This window comes from Rhamphochromis sp. 'chilingali' (genome assembly GCF_963969265.1).
Source record: "Rhamphochromis sp. 'chilingali' genome assembly, chromosome: 10".
Taxonomy (NCBI): domain Eukaryota; kingdom Metazoa; phylum Chordata; class Actinopteri; order Cichliformes; family Cichlidae; genus Rhamphochromis; species Rhamphochromis sp. 'chilingali'.
The window spans coordinates 27,187,099-27,212,475 of NC_137937.1; the positions used below are offsets into that span (position 1 = coordinate 27,187,099).

Here is a 25,377-nt window from a genome sequence, read left to right on the forward strand (position 1 = left end):
GCTCACTTTGGGCTTAACGCTGTCCGAGGGAACTGAAACGCAGGCCAGAAAGCCTCACATAGACCTGCGCTCCTCTATCACAGTGTTTATTCAAACTAAGCGCTTTCATCCAAAGCCACTAACAATAGAACGATTGCATGGTACAGTGCAGCATATTTTTAGCCTACAATTTATGGTTACACGAGAGCCTCAGCTGACAATTGCGGTGGCGTTTTCTTATCCAGCAAAGACACATAGGTTGACATTTGACCCCAAACTCCTGGGACGTATGACAAAAGCTTTGAAAGCCAAATTACAAAATCCCTCACACGAGCTACAATAAGTGGGCACACACAGGGATTAATTTTTGTCCTCCTTCTTGCAGACACAAAGCAGTATCCAGCATTTGTAGGCCACAAACCTGGAAGGAACAACACGCAGCGGCACAAACTGGACATTCAGCTCATCATGATTATGAACAGGACATTATACATCGCTGCCAGGTGGGTGATTGTACCTCAATTTGTGCAGTTTTAGAGAGACAGGCATTAATTCTGCTTTCATTTATGGAATAATTACAAGGAATAAATTCAGGCCATTGTAAGTTAAGCATCTTCAGGATTATTTTATTCTTTATGACCTAATACTAATTACAGTTGCTTTGTGAACTCCTGTTTTAGCTCAATAAATGTAAAACCCTCACATTTTGAACCATCAAGCTGAACTTCGGGGGCCTGCTGCGCTGGTTTCTTTTAAAGTTTTGGTTAATCAGGAGGGAATAATTCAGAGCAAAATGCTGAGACCTGAAATCACTTAGCAGTCTGGACTTTTTCCCTTCATTACCTCTTTGTTGTTTTCTATTTTCAGCTCACCGTCTGCCAAATCCCTCTTTACCTTGTACGATGTCCCTATAGACTTGTGCCCTGCTTTTTAAAAAAAAAACCCATCCAAGCACACAAACACAGAGATAAACTGCAGATAAGTTAAAAACTAATGTCAAAGAAAACCATTTTTTTTCTGCTTTTTGTGTTGTCAATAAACAGCAATACAGGACATACAAAAGGTATTCCTTCATTTTATGGCGGCCTAGTTGCTCTCAAAAATCGATTTTTTTTTTTAAACTCTTTGTCGCTTTGTCTGGCTGACCCCCACTCCCCAGTCTGTCACCTACCTTTATTGCTTTTTGTCCATCCATCAATGGGTTTTTCACCTGTGCATCTTTATTTGGGTGTGACTCATTTTTCCTGAGATAATATAACTCACTTACAGCATCTGGAGCCATGGAGAAAATCAATATTGATTTTTGTCTTTCCTCTTGTCATCAGTATTTTTTAAAAATGGCGATGTTGCTTCGCCTGATTGCAAAGTGAGTGGTTTGACAACCAGTCAGCTCCATTAACAGGCAGGTTTACCTTCAGCATATAACATTACAGTAGCATTAAAAAGGCCTTAATAAAACTGATCCTTATGTGCTTGTTCTCTGCCCTCCATAGCTAATTGAGTGGCAGGCTTGATTGGATCCTGTTGAAAGCCACAATAGGGGTCTTTCTTTGTTTCCCTCCGAAGCATGTCAAATTAAGTGGCTGAGGGAGGCTGCTGCTTTAAGAGAGCTGTTTTTTTAACATATCTCTGGTCATTAAGAGGAGGTGTATGGAGAGCGAGAAAAACCAGACTAAAAAAAGAGAGAGACTGTGTGTGTGTGTGTGTGTGTGTGTGTGTGTGTGTGTGTGTGTGTGTGTGTGTGTGTGTGTGTGTGTGTGGTGGTTTTTCCAGAGACTTTGGTCTGCCTGTCGCCCACCTGCTCCACATGGGGTGGCAGGGCCTTAGGGATAAGGGAGGGAAATGAGACACATGGGGTTTATTGGAGGGGCTTGACTGTGTGTTTGTGTGTAAGAGAGTGAGTGAAAGAAGGGTGCGTATATGTGTCAAGTTTAGTATGCTGACCAGTTGTCTGATGGCCACATGTGTGTAAATAAATATATACATTCAAGGGTAGTGAACATGTGTGCTGGTGGGTGTGGAAGCTAGTCTGTGATCGTGTCTGCAGTGGCTTGCATGTGTGAGGTGAACCGGTGCAACAGTCCTACACTTGCTAAAAGCAGACACATGGCCGAGGTATGTGACCCCCGAATGACTGGAATGGCTGCCTCAGATTAGACTGAGTCGGATGACCGCCATTGATCCGGACACAGAGAAGAATGCTGGGAGTCGATAAAATGGACACACAAACGACGGCCCTTCCTCAAACATCCATCGGCTCTAACAGAATGTCGATAAAGACACGTGAAAGTTAAATGACAAACAGTTTAAGGCAAACAGCACAGACAATTACCACTTCAGAAATCAATGTGAAAGTGAGCCAGCAGTTCACCCAGCAAGACTCATGCCACGAAACAACGCACAATGGTGGAAACGAGCCCCCCCCACAAAAAAAACTAGGCAACATCAATAGTTGCTTTTATGACGGTTGTCCAGTCAAATGGCTTGTTTATTCTGGAGCCAGCGTCACACAGCTCTGCCATCATGCCTCTAGACCAGTGAGCCTCAGTTCTTGGTGTGCAGCAGCTTGCAGATGGCCACTGTGAATGCAGTCCAAAGCCCAACACTGTTTCAGGCTGTTTTTTGAATGACTGCTCAGTGTATTAAATCCCTTTGGCTCCTGTTTTGGTGCTGGCAAAAAAATCACAAGATTTTTAAGCTGTGAGATGCATACAAACATAGCAACTAATGAAATTGTAAATAGACAAAAGTGCCTTAATCCATAGAGAGAAAGAGTCAAGTCTTTGGCAATGTGTGAACTGAGCAACAGATGCAGCGATTGATAATTTATCCTTAGTTTTAAGTCTTGAATGAAGTGTATTGATATGGTGAAATCAGGCGATCGAGACCTGTTTTAGCCAGTGTGTCTGTACAAGTGTAAAGAAAATAGCCTCTGCTAATGAGGTCATATATCTCTTCTAATATTTGTAAAACACCATTAGCCTTATTAGACTCTTATATATTGGGTGTTAATTATGTATTCAGTTCATGACTGCTGTAGGTTTTTAATATTATGAATATGATTCCATGGCCAAGTTTCTATCAAGCGCATTATCCAGAGGGATCCTACAGCTTGATAACATATCTGACTGCAGTCTTTTCATATGCAGCCTTTTAAAAGCCCGCTTGTTTGTTAGGATTTAATAAGACTGGCACTGGATTGAGTATAGTATTGATTTCTTTCACTTTAACTTAAATATTTTCTCTTATCAAAAGGGATGCATAGCAGATCTTCTGCTAATAAGATCTTAAATAGAAATAAAGTAGAATAGAAATACAACATGGAAGTTATGCCAAGAGGTGTTTGTAAAGTCATACTAATGACCATTAGATTCAGCCTTGCAGCAAACTAATTGCTTTGAAGCAATCAACAATACATTGTCCATGATAAACTGAGACATGGTGTATACTAAAGTGCAGGTAATGAACATGAAAACGTCTTAATGTGCAAGCTTGGTGGTTTATGCGTGTCTGCTGTCATGTGTATTTTAGATGTTTAGCAGCAGAGTCACGTTTGGTAAAAGCAATAATTTGTTCAGTGAGAGACGGACGCGGGAGGACTCGCATCCCAGAGGTCCATATTTCATGGTCAGGGTACACTGTGTACTCCATTCAGAGGGAATTCATCATGGTGCAGTGGGAGATTCATCATTGTGATCTTTGCACGTGTGTGTGTGTGTCAGAGTAATATGGTTTTGTGTGTGTCTTCAGCTGTAAACAAAATAGCTCGTCACAAACCTCCACTTTCATGAGAACTGCTTTTTAGTTTGGAAACTTTGCAAACTAAGTCTAACCTTAAAGAGACTCGGTTACTTAAACATTTATTTTATTGTTTTATTACTTTTTGTTTAGATCAAGTTCTTTTGGGATATATTTTTTGTAGTTTTCAGTGACATCTTGGCAAATTTTGTTAATCCTGTGCTCCCCAGTGAAATTGCTGGACTCTGGAGAATGTTTGATTAGGTGAAACAGATAGACCGGCTCTTCACATGCGAATATATGAAAGAAATGGGATCACCAAGACTTTCTGTTTGGATGCTTTAAAAAAAGCTGTTGTTCAAGGTAACCACTGTTTTTGCCAATTGCTCTCCACAGCTGTTTGCCTGCATGCAACCAAAGACTGCCCAAACCTATTTGATCAACAGAACTCAGACTATAAGCAGTTTCCAGTACCAGACGTCTCATCGACTGCCTACAGATTCTCTATATTCATAAGGAGACAGTCTTATTAACACTCTGCTTTTATCCCCTCACAATGTCTAACCACCTTTATTTGGAGGTAAATAGAAAGGATAAGGGCAAAATAGTGGTCATAATCACCCACTGCTCAGCAAAACCGTGTGTGTGTGTGTGTGTGTGTTTGTGGACATCAAAGGCAGGTGCAATACTTCAACTTTGGATGAAGAAGTCAGTCTAGAAATTTCAGAATTGCTTACAGAAGATAGACGTATGGTTTATATATATATATATTTTATTTGGCACATAAGTTAAACTGACATGGATATTTGTTTAAAGTCTGTACGATCATGTCACGGCCTGTTTCCAATATGTCGTTTGCCTAGTGTTGCCAAAGGACGTGATGGCTGAAACTATGAATAGGTGTCTCAAAGGTTCACGCCAGCTGGAGAAAAGACATGGAGAGAATGATAAAGACAGTCCATACATGCTTGTGCTTGTGGGTATGTGTGAACGCGTTGCTATATACCCTGCCTTGCGAGCATACCCTAGACCTCTCCACATGCAGGGCATAGTCGCCATTCCTAGGCCACAGTCGCCCTTCACCATGGTAACACCAACCACACTCTGTTTACACCCCTCTATGAGGCTGCGAAGCATGGGAATCAGAGAGACAGAATGTGTATGTGTGGGACGGACAGAGAGAGAGGGAAAGAGAGAGTGATCGCCGTGAGTGAAAGACCAAAACTTGTGATTACAGCGAGACACGCTCACAGACGCGCACTCAAAAATCCTGATTACCTTGTCTCCGTTGAATCCTCTAGAACAGCCATGCCTCTGTGGCTGCTGTTCTTCCCTGTTGGGTCTCTTTGGGTCTCGCAGTGGAGGCCACTAGAGTCTCTATTATTGTAGCTCCACCAAATCCTGTTAAAACCCACTAATGATGGGGATTACACGGTTGCCTCCTCTCCCTCTCCTCGCAGCACCGACGACATCCAGCTATGTCCACCCTCTGAACCAACTTTTGCAGCTTCGGTAATCATAATCACCTGAAATGAAAATTGGAACAAGTTTAATTTCATAAAATAACTCTGCAAGCATGTAGAAAGAAATGTCCTTTCACCCATTCTTTGGACATTTGCTGCTGATCATATGAGAAAAATATTTACACAGCCTGGCTGGAGTATACTCCTGCACTAGAATTAGTGCCACATTGTTCTCATAGCTTGTCTGGTTAGCTAGTGAGGAGTATCCTGGGTAATAGCAAAAGGCACTGAGATGCTACAAAAACTTTATGTGAGAGTATATGAAAATGTATGGTATCCTGATAAATGCACGTATAGAATATGAATTTAAATTAATGTAGTTTAAAAGTTAAAACTATCATGTTGAAATGTGTTAGACAACAGAACATCTTCAGCATTATTTTACTGTATGTTAACAATTTGCTTAATTGCATGTTCTTGGAATTGGGGTGCACAGGCAATTCACAATTTAATTACAAGGGAATAAAAAAAACAATTAATTAAAAATTAGGAATGACAAACAAAATATTTCCCATACTGATCTCCTTGGAAGTTAGATGTAAGATTACTGGGTAAGGTTCAGTAAAGAAATCACATCTTATACTGTGATTATGCATATCTGCTTAATTGTTCCAAGAGTGCACCGTCAACACATGCCCCTTACCATACTGAAGCAGCCACGCACAAAAAACACACATACATTCACATACAAATACACACAAAAGGAAAGGTGGAGGGAATGCTGAAAACCATAATGAGATATTCAACCTTCGAAAAGAACAACCTGCCTCAGCCTGGGGGTGAGTGAACCCTGGCTTGTTGGATTTCATGCCACCACATCACCGAGGGCCTCTCGATGCCCTCAACCCATTCAGAACTTCAACAGCTCCCTTCACAGCCTGAAGGTGCCTGCTGGCTTCCCCAGTTCCCTCCCGCCTACTTTGTGAAGAGGATTTGAACCAGTGAAAGCCAAAACAATGCAGAACGGGCCATCCTCCACCACCCATGATCCAGTTATGAAGAAAGGGGAATATAGGTGAAGAGGGTGACGAGAGAGAAAGTGTGGGAGGGTGGATTGCAGGAATTAGGTTTGCGGAAAGTGGAATGGTGGAATAAGGTGCGGGGCGCATGCTAATTGTGTTCCCCTATTTTCTGCCACTGGAGTGGGAGATAGTTTCACAAAGGCCCAGCAGATGGACCGCGCTGGCCTGTGGTTACCCCAGAAGAAATGCGCTGTTATGAAAACGACATTCCTCCACACAAAGAGCCTGTGTTCTCGTGGCCACGCATGGCTACATGTCCGACGCAGACCCTTTCTGTCATTCTGTTGCACTCAATCTCACACTCTTGCCCACGCTCAGTTAGTCTACTGTTCTGACTGGATCATTCAGCTCTTCCTCACTGTGTACCCATCTTTTTACAGTGTCTCCATCTTTGTCCCTAAGAGGATATTTGCATACCTTCCATCCTACTCACGCATTTTTTGTCCCAGGATTTCGGGAAATGAGAAGCCCACGCCAAGTGATTCACATTGATACCCAATGTGTCGCGTTCATCCACTGTCAAAGACGCCTGTTATTTCTCGTTCCTCACAATCTCACGGTGTTTCTAATTTCATCATCTGCACCACAGCGCTATAGAACCGCTTCCTTTGTGTTAAAGTACTGTGCCATCCTCAGGCTGTTTGATTTACAGCTGAAAGCGGGAAAATTATGGGAAAGTGAATGAGTTGCAGCAAAGCACCCTGTGGATTTTAGTTAAAAAGTTACTAAAGTCTTAACCAAGTAAAGACCGTGTCAAACGCATTCGCTTTAAAAAAATCTCACTGGACTGTAAATTTTAACATCAGAACAAGCAGAACTTGTAAAGAGCATGGCAAAGATTTCAAGATGTGACGAGTACCTCTTGAGGAGGTTATTGGGAGGAGGAGGAGAAAGAGTCGGCAGAGGGCACGAGACAAATATACTGCCTAAACTAAAAGATACAGGTGCATACAGGTCTTTTAAAAACAATGAGAGGTTTGCTCAGGGTTACCTCTCACAGTTACTGCAGCAGATTCTCCTTGTAAACACTTTTGAATTCGTAGCTGATTGTTGCAAGTTGTGTCAAAACTGTAACTTTAAACACACTCACACAAATAGAGCATCTTACAGGATCTGGAGATGTAATTATTTATCTCCCACATTCAGCATGAATAAACATCTATGAATCTCATGAGAAATAAGAGAAAAACAAAACTCCTGCCAACTCCACGACTTGCATGGGAATGATTAGGCTTTTCTCAGTTTCTTCACTACCAAAGTAATCCAGTGATAGTTTTGTATCTACAGTTACACTGCAGAGCCGCCAAGTGCAGATATTTCATTCTTTTAATGTTGCCAATTTGCCAAACAAATGTAGGCTAACACAACACGGCTCAAGTTGTAGTTGTAGTAATTTTTAAAGTATTGAGGTTCAGAAAAGCAATAAAGCGTAGACTATACCAATACCATGACTTTTTATATTCCTGAAGTTAGAGAAAGAAGGGTGAAGTGGTTTGGATGTACGGAGGAGGGATAGTGGATATAATGGGCAAAGGATGTGTAACAGGGAGCTGCCAGGCAGGAGGAAGAGAGGAGGAATACAGAGAAGGTTCATGGATGTAGTGAAAGACGAAGGCTGGTGTGACAGAAGAAGATGCTGGTAATAGGATGAGATGGAGGCAGATGATCCAGTGTGGTAACTCCTAAAGGGAGCAGAGCAAAGAAGAAATTCTGTGGATAAACTATGTGAGCTAAGAGTCATTATTACTAATGCCATGCTCTCTAATTCTTTACAAAACTTGATTCTAAGACACTTATCTGATCTAAAGCACCTGGATTAAGCTGCATACTGCATGCAAATTAAACAGAGTATCACATTTTTCATTCTCATAAATAATTTTACAAGTAAAATTTGTACATCAGTACGGCAAATGGATTCCAAGCTTGAAAACAATAGACAATGGGACACCTATTTTTGTATTCTCAGTGAACTGCTCAGCACATATGGAAATGGGCTGTTGCATAATAAAATTGGTCTTTGCCATACTTTTGCCCCAGCAGAACAAAAGCTTTTACTCACAACAGGTTGTTTAGTCTGTACTGTGCTCAGCAGGCAAGAGCGTCTCTGAAATCAGAATATGTTGCGGGGTTATTTTGGGGGGCTAAAATATTTGCAAACCATCAGATGAAATGCTAAAATATATTCAAAGTGACATCTACGATGAAGGCGTCCTATTTTGTAGTAACATAAAAATAGTAGTAAAACGTTTCCTGGTTATTTTCCTGAGGGTTTTTCAAATTAATGACTTCCCTTCAACCCACCACAATCTGAAAAAGAAAATCAATTTATGTGCCGTTCTCGAAGACTTTAGAGTGAAAAGTTTATATGAAGCCTTTATAATACAAGAATAAATTTTTTCAGCAATTATTTAAAAAAAAGAAAAGAAAAGAAAAATCCATTATTCATTTCAGGTATGTTTTCAAGAAAATATGTCAAAAGATTCTCTGGCTGTGTGAAGTGTGTGCTGTTTTTCTCAGAACTTATCCTGTTAAGAAAATATGCATTGGATATTTTGTGGGTGAGTTTACATGATAAGAAAAATTTACATTTTAGGGGGTCCGTATTGGAAACAACCATTTTTTGTCATAACATAAGCTGAAGGTCAGATCATACGTCATGACAATAACTAATAACAAATTAGCAACAATGTGACTGTGATGGATCATGTGTTTTATGCAGGTTTCATCTCTGGAAGTTGACTTTCATATAATAAAAGATAAATATAACTTGGAATACTGAATGCCTGGAACGTAGATAATTGATTTTAAAACTTCAAATTAAAAAATATAGTACTGATGTTTACAACATCCAGTTTAATGTTGCACAGATACATGTTGTACTCTGCCTCTGCTTCTTTTCTTTCTTCTGAGTGTTTCATTGATGTGACTCAGAGACCACAAGGAAGTGACTGTGTTGTAATATGAGTTCAGGTGCAGGGCTGAATAGGGGAAAGGGTGCATGTGAAATTTTGTTGGGGTAAAGACTCGGGGGTGGGGGGGTTGTTCCGTGCACGTGTGTGTGTGTGTTTGGAAAGCTGGTGTTGACACAGACACAGCCGCTCCATTGTACTCCCCCATCTCCAGTCAGTATGTTTGAGGAACGCCTCATCGCTTGGCTCGCTCTAATCTCTGCTGGAACCAGAAACCTGCGGCGGGAAGGCCTCAGCCCAGAGGACTTTGTCAGCACCGGGATAAGAGAGGCACAAGTCAGGGAGAATCGCTGGGATGGTTACTACTGAAAATTATGGAGAAGTCAATTACAGATTGCTCGTGAGCTGCTTTAAATTTGCAGACAGTAAAATAACCCAGGGGGTTGCAATAAATCCGCTAAGTAATCCTTTGATTTAATAGCTTTATGAAGTTTGAATTTTAATATAAAGATAAAACAAGTTAACTTGCTGAACTTAAGGAGACAAATCAGAACATTTTAGTGATCATCGTCCACCGTTTTTATCACCTCGTGTGTTTCATCTCCATTTAAATGTGTCTCTGTTTTTCCACTATTTTAAATGTAGTGGTGCTGATTTTTATAAGCCAGCTTTTTAAATATTCACATTTACTCTAGAACATGTAATTCTGACTGCAGTGAAAGGGATACTGAAAAAGGCAAGACCGACTGACCCGGGAAAATCAGTCCAGAACAATTAGCACAGAGCAGTTCAATGGCAGTGGAACCAGTTAGGCCTAATGAAAAACATTTTGGAGGGGAGATTGTGGTTTTGGCCTGAGCCGCAACAACCTGTAACTTGTTGTTGCTCAGTTTTTAATCATGGCAGACTGCGCAGCGACAGTCAGCATCTGGCATTTCATGAGCAAAGGAACTTGGAAGGAAGGCCACGGGATGAATCTGAGTGACCTAAAGCTGACTTTGCTCTTGGCTTTTTTCATGAAAAGGGTTTTCTTTTTATTTCAGCTGAAAGCAATAATCACAAACATTTAGTTATAAGAGGTAATCCACAGGCCAACTTTGAAATTAGTCAGTATTGTCCATAAAAATGGACTTTTGAGTGCGCTGTTGTGGAAAATTAGTTTGAGAAGGGATGAAAAACGGGTGACATTTTTTGTTTTTAAATGGTAAATGGCAATTTGCTAAAGGAATTTTTGTGCTTTACATGACAGTGATGATATTGATTATGTATATTTTTTTTATACTGATAGGTCTGATCAGTGGACAGTTACTATAGAAACCATAAACAGCCTCAGTGTGGAGAAATGAAAAAAAGATTCATATGATGTATTTTACAGTTTCTTTGAGAAATTTCAGAAGTTAAACCGACAGAAAAAACAGGTATTTAGCCCCCGGCCTCTCTGGAAATGTGATGAAAGCTGAAATGTTTTCCTAATTTCAACCACTCTTAAAGATTAATTATTCAATTTAAGAATTGTGGCTGATAATGTACAGTAGACTGGGTTTTATCCTCAATGAGACTGAGGTGGCCCCCAGGAAAGCGATATAAGTGGATTCATTTCAAGATGCCTGTTCCTCCAAAGACTTTATTAGATTTAGTTAATGAGAGAGCAAGGCAGGCAGGCTGGCTAAGCGCAGGTTGGGGAGCTGGAATATAATTAAGCCGTGAGTCAGATGATGCCACTGTTACACACTTTGATTAAAAACACGTTCAACAGCTAATCTTCAACAAATTAAAGCGGTTACATCGTTTGGCACGGTCACCTTTGGTTCTCTCCTCAAAAGAAAGCTTTTCTTTCTGACTCTTCCGTTCATGCCACCTCTACACCTTCTACCTCCCACCTCTACACCATTGTATCCTCCCTCTCCATGTCCGCACCCCAATTCTCCACGGTAAGAAGGTGTAGCGGCATGGCTGGTCAACTAGCCTTGTCTGTCTGTCTGAGATGTAGTTAACCCTTGTGATTTTTATGTCTTCCATATGCCCTGCTGGGGCCTTTATGCCTGGACTGTGTAACGCAGGAGAAGCTTGTATATTTCCAGGCCAACACACATAAGTCTTCTTGTCTGAGCTATAATGAGTGTTAGTATAGATTTCCTGTGGCTCAAACACTAGGCTTAATTGACCTGAACAGCTCTGAGTGACTTGGCACCTCCCGTCTCAAGCCTTCCCTCCTCCCTCACCCCCCACCAAGACCTTTCTCTGGGACAAAGAGGCTTTTGTCCCCAGGCCTGCGCCACGGCGCTCCGAACCTTTGTTGACTGTTTCTGTCTGACAGAGCAAATAGATCTGGCCTCCTTTTGTTTATTGTCATTTTTTGAAGTTTGAACAAAGTTTATACAAAGCCCCATTTTCTGACGCTGTTTGCTGCCTGCAGGGGGAAAACAGAGAGGGAAGAAAAGAAATGGGTTTATTGTTTGTTGAATTTTGACTGTCTGCTGCTGTCTGACCTCTTCTCATCTCTCCCTCTTCTTTCTCCCAATCTCTTTCTCCCTTCCTCACTCGCTTTCCCTCAATCACTTGCAGGGATCATATATACACAGTGGACACAGACACTGCCAACAGTGAAGAGATATTTTTCAGTAAGGTGAGTGAGACGTCTGCCTCTTTGAGGATGTGTTGTTCTCTGCGTGATTGACAGCGTAACCTCACTCTGACTGCAACAGTGTGTACGTATGTGCATGTGGGTGCATTTGTGTGCCTGCCAGCAGTCTTACTCACCCGCTCACCGATTGGACCTGGCGCGTTCGCAATGGTGACCCTGTTAAGAAGATTATTTAATCAATCAGCTAGCTTGCGTCATCCACGCTCATCAGTGGGACAGCCAGAGGTCTGATGGGTGCGTAACGGAAGCTGAGGGGACAGCGGAAGAAGAGCGAGAGGGAGGAAGGAGAAGGGGGAGGAGCAGGAAATGGAGAGCGAAAGCAAAGGTTAGATGAGTAGCAGAAGAAAGACAATATGGATGCAGAGGTGAAGAAGATCCCATTGTATAGTTTCAAATTATTCCAAAAAGGGGCCTCATATTTACATAGGGCCTCGACTGTAATAACCCACTCTTTATTCCATTTCAACCACTCTTTGCTGGCATCGCATGCCCTAAACATAATGCATGCAAACAGAATTCAGACAAGGCCATTCTCGTGTATGCAACAACCAGCAATCCCTCCACCTCATCCACTTCAATGTCAGAGCCTGGCAAGTGGGTCTTAATGAGAGCAGGCTGCAGATGAAAGGCTGGTGGGAGACGCGCAGATTGATTGATGACTGAGGGTCTTTAATCAGTGGCTGAGCTCCAAACATGTTGTACAACAGCGGCAGGTACATAGTGGTCTGAACCTGCGGCTGGGAGCTGACCCTCAGGTGACACAAGCCAGGGACACACGTGGTGTGTATGTGTGTGTACATTTGTGTGCATGGCTATAACTTAAGTATAATTACCTGTATGTCTGTTTGTAGTCCAGTGACAAGTAAAAGAGGGCTGATCCACAGGTCAAGGCAGTGCGTGTGTGTGTGTATGTGCACACGCAAGGATGGCAAGCCTATTAATCCACAGATTTGTCCACGGATCTGTCCTTGGACAGTCTGTTCTGATCCGGGGTCAGTATTGTATTTCCTTCCCTCTGGCAGAAAATTCGATGTTCAAGGAGGTAAAATGATCTCCAAACAAACTTAGAATAAAGTTTGCCTCAGAGCAGGTGCCTCATGAGAGAAATCAATGATGTAGAATCTCAAATGATGATTATTGATCTTAATATAGATGGGTTATTGAGCTCCATAGTGCTGTCTGTTTTTTCCTCCTCCCACCTCACTGTTTAGCCTGCTTTCTTTGTGACTCGCTATTTTTCTCTTTAGCTTCAGTTAAACTTCCATCTTTTTCTACAGAAAATGACATGGAAGTCCAGACAGGGAGATGTGGACACTTGCAGAATGAAAGGGAAGCATAAGGTAAGGAAACACACACTACAACATCATTTGTAGAGCAAACGTCACTCGAGTTTTTCCAATTTTTTTTGTCAGTCACACACTGCATGGCAGACAACCTGTAACTGATGTAATTGCGCACAGTCTCTGTTTCATTGTCTTGCTCTCTCTCTCTCCCTCACACACACAGACACTCTTAACACACATTTTAAAGACACAAGATCCTGAAGGTGCAATAACACACTTCTTGCAGTTCATATAACCTTCTGCTGTCAGAATTTATAGAGCATATCAGTGGGAATCTTCATATCTCGTGGTTGTATAACTTTATTTTTTTCCTGAACTTAATAACACTTTCATTATTGTTTGAGAGGACGTTAAATGGCACATTAAAATCTCCTGCGGATTTGCCTTTATGTGCCGTGATCAAATGCATGTCACGATACTGTGTTTGTTACATATGCCTCTCCCTGCTCACCGCGTGCCACATGCTGCACTTCAAAAGACAGAAAAGCAAAAAAATAACAGCCCACATGTGGCTACAGATACAGATGTCACCATGGACTTCCTTTCTTCTTTTTCTCTTTCTTTTTTTCCTGCCCTGCTCTCCCCGAAGGATGAGTGTCACAATTTCATCAAAGTCCTTCTGCAGCAAAATGAAGACACCTTATTTGTTTGTGGAACAAATGCTTTCAACCCCTCCTGTCGGACCTACAAGGTAGGAAAACACGCGCACACACACACACACACGAATGACTATTTTGTGCTCTTGCCCACTTTTGTTTTATCTCAGTGACATTTTTCACATCTATCATTTTGCTCTTTCACACACACACGCACATAACACACACTTATAGGATTTTTGACCCCAGCCATGTGAGAGTTTAGAGGGGGTGGGCTATGGAGCCACGGACATAGATGGATGACTTTCACAACTCAGCAGGCCGTCCTCCTGTGCCTTTACCTCCAGGTGTACTTTGACAAACTCAGTTCAGAAGCAGAGAAAACTACTCAATCTCACCTGCTTTCATGCATGCTCGCACATTGCCAGATCTGTTTTAACCTTTTCCTGAAAACACATTTCCGGCCATATTCAATTTATGGAATAGCATCAAGATTCCTTCAGGAAAAGTAAAACCACGAAAAGAAATGGTGCATTTTATTTCCTATGAGTCACTAAGGAGAGCACAGGTACACATTAAGATTGACTTTGTGCACCAAAATAGAGATGCCAATAAAAAAGCAGATGCAGAGAGATGATTAAAGTTTGGCATACGTGGAAGCAGATGAACAAACGTTAAAAGCAGATGGGCTGTGTTCAAATTGAACCTTTTTTATTTGCTGTCGACATAAATCTGATGTTTCTGATGCTCCAGTGTGAAAAAGTGAACATAATTGCCATTATAGTCTTAGTTCGTTCAGCTTGACTGACCTACTAAGTTTGCTAAGCAATAGTTGAAAATATTGGAAAATATTAAAGTTTTAATTGGTATTTGTCTAATTTTTTTTTAGCATACTCTATGACAAATCTTCTGGAAACCAACCAAAGATCAGTATCAGAGGTTTAATCATAGTAATACTGTACAAATACTATGCACTGCTGTCCGGACAGACCCAGTATGAAGGACACCTTACAGAAAAGGAAGAATGTGGGACAGTGGGACAGTCGGATAGACATGCAGACAGTAATAGAGACAAAAGGACAGGGAGACTTAGTAGCAGTCCTGTCCTGAAGGGTGTTGTTCTGTGGTTTATAAGGATGTGTTGTGATGGTCAAAGCACACAGAGATGTTATCTAGGTGGCCTGTGGGGAAAACGCCCCTGCTTTGGTTCAGCAGATCTGCTTACCAGAAAAGCAAGACCTCTTCGCTCCACTGCCTTTGTGGTTCAGCATGCTAAGCACACAAAGTGGACGTCTTTCAATTCACTGACTCCTCCAATAGGGAAAGTGGAATTTATGTCTCTGCATTTATCAGGCATGGTTAGCTTTTATAGCGCCTCCGGTTATGGTTTCAAGGTTTGTGTTTTAGCTGTTGCTGCACTGACGTCGCTGCTAGTCGGCTGAAGTTAATGGGAAGGGAGGGGAAGTGTTGTACATCAGTGTGAGGTTTGGTAAAAGAACTCCACATTTACACACAGCCTGTGGTATAAAAATGATGCTTTTTATTGATCACTTATGTTAAAAGTCAAACTTCAGTCAATAACGGTATGATAAAAAAGGCAACTATTGTTCTTTAAAGAACACCGATCATTAAAATTCATGTTTCGTATTTGCTCAGTCCCTGCCCTACCTTACCCAAGTGAATTTATGTGTTTGCAACTGCCCTTCCACACCTACTAAAACACTCATGTTTAGTTGAATAAAATAGCTGTTTTAGCCAGGAAACAACTGAGTTATTACCAAAATCATTACAAGAAAGTCTTGACACCTTTTAAAATGCAAGAAATATGACTGATTATGGGCGCAAAGATACAAATCCACACGAAACACATATACAAGAAAATGTGCACCCATGCAAACACTGACTGTGAACTGTGTACATTTTAAAATAGGCATCTCTCTCTCTCTCTCTCACTCACACACACACACACACACACACACACACACACACACACACACACACACACACACACACACACACACACACACACTGTACTGCTGGCAGGCTGGCAAACTCTCTGGGCAGATACCAGACCTTTGATGGCGTGCTGGGCTCATCCACTTCGCTTGGTCAGAAGTGTATTTGTGTGTGTTTGTGTGTGCGTATATGTGCTTGTGGTTAAATCCACCTTGGCCACAGTTTGCCTCTCCATCTCCCCAGTGTGACAGCACTGAAAAGAGCTTCTGTTTCGGGGCCAGCCTCATCCCACATTAATCAACAGCGCTGCGAGGGCAAGCGGGAGGGAAAGGGAGGCATGGAAGGGGAGAAAAGGTGGCAGAAGACAGAGGAGGGAGACAGAGGGGGCAGGGAGGGCAACCGCCCAAACCAGCAACACCTCATGTTGGTTTTTGTGTTGTTTTTTCCATCAACCCCCTGCCTGGTTACCTCTGATTTTACCTGACTTTGAGTTTCTGACATTTATGTTTTTTTAAACAAACCTACCAATTTTCTCTCTTTATTAGCTGCTTCTTCAATTGGTGGTGTCAACATTAAAAAAAAAAACATGCACTGTCACAGATGCATTCATATAGAAAAAACACAGGCAGACACCTCGGCAGCATGGCACAGCCCTCTCCCTTAGCACCACACAGCACCCAACTCCCTTTTTTCTTCTATTCATCCTCCCTCCTACCTCTCCTCTTCTCCCGCCAGCCTTAATCCCCCCCCTCCACTTCTCCCACCACTCCGCCATCTTTCCCTCTGTTGCTTTCTCCCTCTGTCACTCCCTTGCTGTGTTGTAATAATAAACACTCCGTCCAGCTGGGCTGATATATGACTGGAGTCAGTTTCATCGCCTGTTGCCGGGTGAAGCAGGGGAAATCAGTGGGGAGTCTTGGAGGCAGTGACTCCCAGGTGATGCGTCTTAGACCTGATACTGGCTAACTGAGGTGTACTGGGAAATTTCATCTCTTCTTCTTTGCATTTGAAACGACGAGGTGAAAATGCTTCCATGCATGCCATTTTTTGCTGCAGCTTTTCCAGAGGCTGTCTGACTGACACGTAATAAAAGACAATACAAATTTAATACACTGCAAAAGCATTCATTAATTAATGAATAACTCTTCAATAGTAACCACACATAATTAACAAAAGCAATTGTTATATTTGTGTAGGGATTCTTCAGCAAAGTGTATTCAAAAAGATCAGTAATTTTAGTTTATATATATATATTTTTTTTTTATTTCCCCCATAAAACAAACTAAACACGTATCTCTTTCAGCAGCTGCTTAAATTCCTTAAATTTCCTGCTCTGGTGTAAAAGGTGGTTGGGGAAAGTTTTCACCCTCCCACTGCTCAGAAACAGGTTGAAGAGAAATGGGCCATGACTATTAATCTCCCCAGGAGATATGTCCTTGTTTGGTTTATACAACTGCTCCTGGTCCAGGTGTGAACTTGTACACTTGACCTTTATAGATGTGGAAGGTTGTTGCAGGTGTATGGATGGCATACAAATAAATTTTCTGGGTCTAAAAGCGTGCTACTACTGACTTTAGGTCACCATGTAAAAATGTATCAGTATGCCAGTGCCAGTATAGTCTGACAGTGGCTGGCCTTTCATGAGGTGCCTAAGTCATGCATTATTTTGGAAGCGCAGTTTTGCAAATGGATATGTCTCAGTAAATATGCCCTTTACTGTGCTTATTCTATTAAATAAACAAGTCTGGGATATTTCAAGGAAGCTGTTCCGAGCAAACACTTCATAAGTGGGACGCCGGTTCAGTTTACCCCATGTTTGTCCTCAGTAAGATTTCACAAATCCCTCAGCAATGATAAATAAAGCCCATAAAAGCGTCCTCATAAAAACAACAGAGACATGGAATCAGAACATGTCCCTCACCCCCCGAATACTGGTGCTGATGCTGAACCAATTAAAACACTCCTGATGGGCATGTTTTGGATCTACATTGTATTTGTCTAATTAATTAGCATATAGCCTATGGAAAACACCAATGCGCTGTTGTAGTAATTAATTCATCTAGATGCACTGTGCTCCCAGCCAAGGTTGCTGTACATTCTTCTGCTAAGCTACAGTAGATCCCTATAGATCAGTGCGCTTTTAAGGCAGGCCTGACAAAGTGTGACAGCGCCACTGTTCAAATTACTTTGAATTGTGCTCCCACTAAGTTGAAGCACTTCTTTCTTTTTTGCAGCAAGTGGAGTTGACAGTATAATAACATTTTCCGGGTAAACAAGGTAAAGGAATAAGAATCCATCTTGCCGCTTAGACATCAAATTTCTTCATGGTAGCGTTTAAAAAAACATTGTGGTTTAGTGTGGCTGCTTTATAGATTTCTTTTGCCCTTTCAAAAAAACCCCACTGGTTATTGCTTTAGACAACGGCATGGAAGTCGGCTGTTGTTTCTCTTCACATGCAAACTTGACAGGAGACTGAAGCCATGCGCTATCTGCGACTGGGTTGGGAGTGTCTTCCCCTGTTCAAACGGCAGGAATAGATTAATGACAGCCGGCCAAACCCAGTAGACAAAGGTCACTACCTTGGTGAAATCCAGCGGAGGAGATGGAGTGCTGGGGGTTGCTCCTTTGGTATGAGAGTATGTGAGTGTGCATTTGTGATGTGTCAGAGAAGGAGGGAGCGTTTGTGTTAGGTAGCTGACACAGAAGCTGCTGACGTTTCAAGCTTAACTAAGTTCCCATGTCACTCTGTACACACAGACGCTGTGATTCAGTAGACACACATGACCTTCAGCTACTCACGTCTCTTATGGTTAACTCAGTCTAATCTATAATTACAGCCCCCTCCCCCCAATCTAATAACAATATATGTCCAGCTTGCTTCCATATATTGTCTTTCCACAATTTCTGGAGAAACAGAAGGAATGAGAAATCGAGAAATACACTGCCGCTGGTGGCTCTGTGTTTGTTGTAAAAGGTCACTTGTAATATTCTCTGCCAAATCAGCCTCAACAATTTCTCTGGCAAGCTTTTTTAGCGTTGCGCCGGAGTGTGTGTGTGTGTGTGTGACCTTTTTAGTGGGCAGATGATAACCGTTTCCGCCGAGACAGGAATAGAAAACAAAATGACCTGTTTAGAAACCAGAAAGGGCGGCGTAAGCAGTTTGCAGCCTTGGCAAGCTACGGACCTCTTTGTCGAGAGCAAGGGAAGCAAGGAAGAAGAGTATGGGATAGATAGAAGCAGCGATAGAGAAGAAAAATGACTATGTATTTGTGAACTGTTGGGTAAGTGTGTGTATTGTAATCTTCTTTGACCTCAGCTTCTGGTCAGCGCAGCGCAGCCTGTCCTCTGTGTGCATGTGTGTGTTTCTCTGAGCTTAAGCCATAGAGAGTGTCCTGAGGCATGCTGGGGAAGACAAGCCTACCCACGGTGGGATGATAGTGACCTCTCACCCACATCTGATTTTCTGCCATGCTCTGCCAATTGCACTGTAACCAAACTGGACTGGACTCCAGTTCACAGTGATCAACGCGCTAAGGAGGCCCAAACTAGCACTTTTTAAACAATGAACAATGGCTCAAAATAGTTCTAAGAAACGAGACTGCTGAGTGACTGAATAACAAAATTGAATTACTTAACTCACAATGCTGAGAAAAGACAACTTTCAGATTGTCTAGGGGCAGAATTAAAATTAGTATGTCTTATGAAATATACAAAATCAGGAGGTAAGCATTGCCCAAGGAAGAGCTCTTAGCACATGAAAAAGTTTGTGCTGCAAAATACGACTTAAAAAACGGCAGCCGTACTCTGGTTTTGTGAAAAATTCTCACATTCCCAGCTCAGGGCTGTGTGCTAATTTATTTTTCCTCTCTTCAGAACAAAAGCGCAAGCTTTAGAAATCAGGACAGGGGAAAGCGGTGCTGTAAATGGGCTGAAGATCGGTCTTGAGGGTCATTATAACGCTTCTTTAAAATGAGTACAGCTGAAGGATAAAGGATGACGGGGGAAGCAAACCACTACTGTGAAACGTGTTGCTGCGGAAATGTCTTTTTTTCCACCCTCCATGACAGTTTTGAGATTTTCCCAGTTGCTTTGGCAGCCCTCAGCAGGACACCAGAATGGCATACAAGTGATATTAGTTAGATTGATACACTCTCGGGCTGCTTTTTGAGGGCTATTTTATTATGACTCACACTTCAACACTTTTTAAGTGCTCCCTATAGTTTTTGATTGTCTTGACATTTTGACACATTTCCTCTGCTAGAGTTTTACCTCCAACTGGGAACCAAGACTTCCTAAGTTTTTTTTCAAGTACATTGTTTTGTTTGACACCGCACACCACTTTGCTTTGACCCCCTCTTGACCTTTCATCTCATTCCTGACCTTAGATTGACACCTTGGAGGCTCAGGGAGAGGAGATCAGTGGAATGGCGCGCTGTCCGTATGATGCCAAGCACGCCAACGTTGCCCTCTTTGCTGGTAAGATTAAACATTTCTGCGCATGCTAAACTGAAAGCGATCTGTAATGCATTTAACATCACTGTGATTTTTAAACTTCAGTCACTGTCCTTTGGGTTAAAATGAAAGAAACCCAAATTTCCATAAGGTTAAAATAGTTTATGTGATATTTCTACTCTTCATTCAATGCCATGAGGCAAAAACATTAATCCCAATTTTCTCCTATCTGCAGTTACTTAACACTGGGAACAGTTTGAGCTAGATGGGAAAGTTGAGTGTATTTGAGTGAGGGATTAGTTGCGGTTGTATTTAATATTCTTCTTAATACCCTGCGGTTTACTCTAATGGCAATACTCTGACATGTCAAAAAAGAAAGCCAATCTATGTTACATGCACTAGAGCAAGTCATTCGATTTGGCGCTACATTGCTCTTCTTATTGGAGCCTTTTGGAAACACTTTAATAGTACTGTGGTAACAGATTCATCTGTCTACGCCTTCTATTTTCTGTGATTCTCTTTGTCTCTCATTCACTTCCATTCAAAATGCTCAAGATTAACATAAGTCACACATGGATGTGACCAGAATGAGTCATCTTTCCGTCGGCGTGGTGAGATTCTTCTGGTGCAATGAACCCACGGGCTGCTAAAGACATCCAGTCCCTATACACATTTGCTGTGAAGCGATTTATGGCAGTATTGATGATCTGTCCCTGCCGGTTTAAAGTAGAGGACAAGAGTAAATGCCTAGCTTGACCAGTTAATGTGTAGCAGAGCTGCTTGGAAGAAGCTGGAAGCACTGAGTAATCAACAGGGTTCCTCTGACTGCTATCCTTTCAATTATGTAGTTTGAGTTTCCACTGTGGTTATAGCTGAGGCAGGCTGAGGTCATGCTAGCGGTGGATTGTGTTTGTGAAGAATGTGTGTGTATGTATGTGCATGTAAGCGTGCGACTTTGGCTTTCTGTGGTGCTCGAAGACTGTATGCGAGTGCAGGGCTACAGTGTTTGTGCTTTTGGAGAGTGTTTGCAAGATTGGCCAATTACAAATGTTTCTGTCTTGATTAACTTTACTCTCTTCACCTTTTTTTCTTTTCCTTTATGTCTCTCTGTGTCTTTCGCTTTTTGTCCATCCTCCTCCCTCTTCGTCTACATCTTTCCTCCTTATTGCTCTTTCTCCCTCTGTGTTCGCTCACCAGATGGCAAGCTGTACTCGGCCACCGTTACAGACTTTCTAGCGATCGATGCGGTCATCTATCGTAGCCTTGGAGACAGCCCGACTCTGCGCACTGTCAAACATGACTCCAAATGGCTGAAAGGTGAGTGGGGGACACAAACACAGTCCCTGTGGTCGGAAAGTGCCAGGCTGATTGACAAGTTAGAAAAAAAACCTAAGGTTCGGACATGCATGCTTGACCACGTGTTTGTATTTTATGATTCATGTGCAAACATGTGTTTGTCCCTCTGTGTATGAATGACGGTATGAAGAGCTGGAGCATTTATGCTACATGCTCTGTTTGATGCAGTCATGTTGCCAGCCTGCACAAGTAGTGTTGAAATTACTCTGCCCTGGGGAGAAACAAGCACAAGTCCAGTCTGTCAAAACTCAATAGAGAAATCCGCCTTTTCTCGCATGTGAATTGTTTTGCTAATATGATGGATGATAGTTTGAGGCTCTCAAGGCTCGCAGTCGCTACCTTTCTGCATAATATGACAGATATTCTGGCGGTTTACTGTGAAATATGGTGTCAGAACTGTTTTGTCACAGCAAAAATGCTTCTTTGACTCATAATAGTTTTTCTTTTTCCCTTCGCAGAGCCCTACTTCGTCCAGGCAGTCAATTATGGAGACTTCATTTATTTCTTCTTTAGGGAAATTGCTATGGAGTACAATACAATGGGAAAGGTAAGCACATACACTATTGTTTTAAACTCTAATCAGAGGTGACTTCCTATTTACAGGGAGAATCAGGAAGCGCCCGAGGAAACTAACAGGATATGGGTAACGCATAACGGGAAGGAGGCTTTTAGGAGCAGTAAAGTGGACAAACCCTTTTCCAGCAACAGATAAACACTAGGCAGGAAACGGCACCTAAAATAGGTTCAAAAAGAAAATATATGGATGTCTTGAGATCCCATTTTGAAGTCTAAATATATTACTTGAATTGCACGTCCGCATCCATCCTGCATTGCTCCCATTTGGCCTACCCTCTCAGTGTTTCCCATGAGAAAAACCGCCCAAGTGTCTCTTAGAAGTGAGACAAAGTATCAGAAGAAGACGGGAAAAAAACCCAAGCTTTTCTCAGGTATTACACCATAGGGACAGAAACGTTTCTATTAATCTCTTCATTCCAGGTTTGGGCCCTGTCCTGCAAAAGTTTAATTGGACACCGGGTAGAAGAAAATACGTTATGCAAATGAATCATTCTTTTTATATTGTGCAGAATAAATGAAAGAAAACACATAAGAGAGAGTGAGAAAGACCGAGGGGACGAGATGAGAACAGAGCGGAGGTAACATAGAAATAATGGATTCACTGCCAGAAGTGACAGCCATGTGTTACTGCAGAGCATGAATACAGATCAGGCCTCTCAATCTCCCGGGTGTTTTGAAAGCAGTGTCAGTATAATTATGTATGTGGTGGTAGAACTGATGGCGCAGAGAGCAATTTAACATTTAGTGAATTGATATCTCTTTATTATTACGAAAAAGACTGGCCTACCCTGACAATGTAAACAGTCGTCTGTGCTTTATGGCAAACTGATAAATCCGCTGTGGCAAGTTGTTTGCTTTAGGTTTAATGTCGGGTTGTTACATTGTTATCTAGAAAATACAAAAGGATAAACCTTTCAGTGCACAAGTGAATTAAAAAGCCTCCACTAAGGCGTTTGTTTGGCGAAGCGATGTGTATATTTGGACCATTTATGTATATGCGTGTATTGAGTTGCGTCCAAGTCGCTCACAGATTAGCGAGTGCAGAAATGTGACCCACTGATACACTGTGTAATCTCAGTAATCTAAAATTTCACACTGAACGGGCCTGTGCAGGTTCTAGAGTCTTAGCTGGAATTGCTGCATTGCTTAATTCATATTTGTGCATGGTTCAATGGGAAAGCGGAGGGTCGTGGTGTGTTTGCAAGAGTGAGGGTGTGTGTGTGGTTGTCTGTGGGTGTGTGAGTAGGGATCTGTTTTAAATGCATGGTTGTTCCCATTCACACCATCAATTTCAGTTCAGGGCAAGATTTATAGCTGTTAAGTATAGTGTCACAACAACTAATTACAATTCTGGCTACGTGAACTTACGACAGAGTTGTAATTACAGAGCTCGGGCCTATTTGAAGCCGTATACTTTAAACTTTCTGTTGCCAGGTGCTGACTGTTTAACAGCATATCAAATGCACCACTTTTCTTCTGTCTTTAATTTGCTATAACGTGACGAAACCCTAGATTAACACATTGTGGTGTACCTACAATTTCTCCCATTCAAAAAGGCCTTATAGCAATAAGATTATCGATGTGAAATGTGTGACTGTAGAAATCTCAAGGTGAAATCTTAAGCTTCTTAAATATAACCCACGTTTGACTTCTTCAGGTGGTGTTTCCACGGGTGGCGAGGGTTTGTAAGAACGACCGAGGCGGATCGCCGCGTGTTCTGGAGAAGCAGTGGACCTCGTTTTTAAAGTCTCGCCTGAACTGCTCCATCCCTGGCGACTCCCATTTCTACTTCAACATCCTGCAGGCTGTGACCGATGTCATTCACATCAATGGGAGGGATGTAGTGATGGCAACTTTCTCCACGCCTTACAACAGGTAATGACGACAGAAGGTAAAAGTAAACAAGCAGTGAAAAGTGAGCAATAAACTGGTTTTGCTGAGGGTATTTTTTCCAGCGTTTCCCAGCATCTCAGATAAATTCACATGCACCAGCACATGAACTTTCCCTTTATTAAACCGATTATCTTTCTCAGTTTGAAAGACATTTTGAAATTCATCAACACTTTGACAGTCTGACCTTTGTTAACGTTGGTAGCGTGTGTCCCTGCCGTGCCTCTTGGCGGCGTGTAATTTCTAAACCCAGTGGGTCAACATTCACATCTTCTGTCAAAACAGTGTTGTTGCCCTTTTGACATGCAGGTGCTTAATCTTATTTTCCCTCTTATAATTCATATTCTGCACGGCTTTCATGTTCGCAGTCAGTGGGAGTTTTTATCTAAATTGAAAATTACCACAAAGCCATACAGCTTGGCTGATAGCTCACACATATTGTAATTTTCCATTTTATGGCTGCTTTTTAGCAGATAAGACAATTGCTTGTGACAACGCAATTGAGCATGGTTAATGGACATTAAAACCCAATGAAGCAGTGCCTCTGAAAATTTCTATAAGCGGGAGTTTTGATCCTAGCATTAATTTTCCATTTCATAGGGGGTGAAGGGAGCACATTCAGACAGTAGGCAGCACTCAGGGTTTTGTGTCATTCGATTGTCTTGCTGAGTTGCTTCACGGCCCAGACTTTTGCTAACCGGCCAGCTAATTCTGTCTCGTTAGCAGCCCGATATAAACAGACATACGACTGTCTAACTTTTTGTACATATTCAATGCAGAGGGTAATTACTGTAATTTAGTAGCTAAGCCAAGAATTAACAGCTTTCTGACCTTGCTCTCAATAATGCTACCCTTGTGTCTGCTGTCTTCCAAATGTCTACATGATGAGTTTAACCCATGATGTAACAGCATGGAAATCCAGCAAGCTGAGAGAGAAAGAGAGGTTTCTTTCTGTAAACAGCCCTTAGTTTTTATTTCTGGACACAAAAAAAGCATAAAAAATAGAAAAGTGACTCAGTAATCTGCTATGCATTGATTTCACACAGACACAAAGAAATCAGTGGCTCCACTGCAATCATAAGATGGGTATTTTTCCCCTTAAAATGAAAAGTGATAATAAGATAATCTGTTGCCCATATTTGGCCCCAAGCGTGGACTGGTGATGAACTTTGATGCCTGGAGGCTTTCGGGGAAAGTCAGTGTTAGAGGTTACTGTACGGGAATGTGTGAACCCGTAAATCACTACATTCAATAACACATAAGTGAATGCACGAAAGCTCTGACATGGTGATCAGTAGAGAACAAAAGAAATAAATGCTTTTATTAATGAAAAAAATTGATCAAATTATGTTAAAAAATAGAGGAAAGTGTAAAGTGTCTTCTTGTATACCTA

The 25,377-nt window shown here is 41.8% G+C and overlaps 1 protein-coding gene across 3 annotated transcripts in view; it reads left to right on the forward strand.

Annotated features, from left to right (window-relative positions):
* sema6a (sema domain, transmembrane domain (TM), and cytoplasmic domain, (semaphorin) 6A) overlaps positions 1-25,377 on the forward strand; it is a 105,100-nt gene that overhangs the window by 46,891 nt on the left and 32,832 nt on the right. For all 3 annotated transcript variants that reach the window (XM_080893896.1, XM_080893897.1, XM_080893895.1), the window contains exons 3-10: positions 365-482; positions 11,737-11,797; positions 13,093-13,155; positions 13,748-13,849; positions 20,096-20,186; positions 21,360-21,479; positions 21,977-22,065; positions 23,752-23,969. In XM_080893896.1, coding sequence (XP_080750022.1) covers positions 365-482; positions 11,737-11,797; positions 13,093-13,155; positions 13,748-13,849; positions 20,096-20,186; positions 21,360-21,479; positions 21,977-22,065; positions 23,752-23,969 — 862 coding nt within the window. The remainder of the gene's footprint in view (positions 1-364; positions 483-11,736; positions 11,798-13,092; positions 13,156-13,747; positions 13,850-20,095; positions 20,187-21,359; positions 21,480-21,976; positions 22,066-23,751; positions 23,970-25,377) is intronic.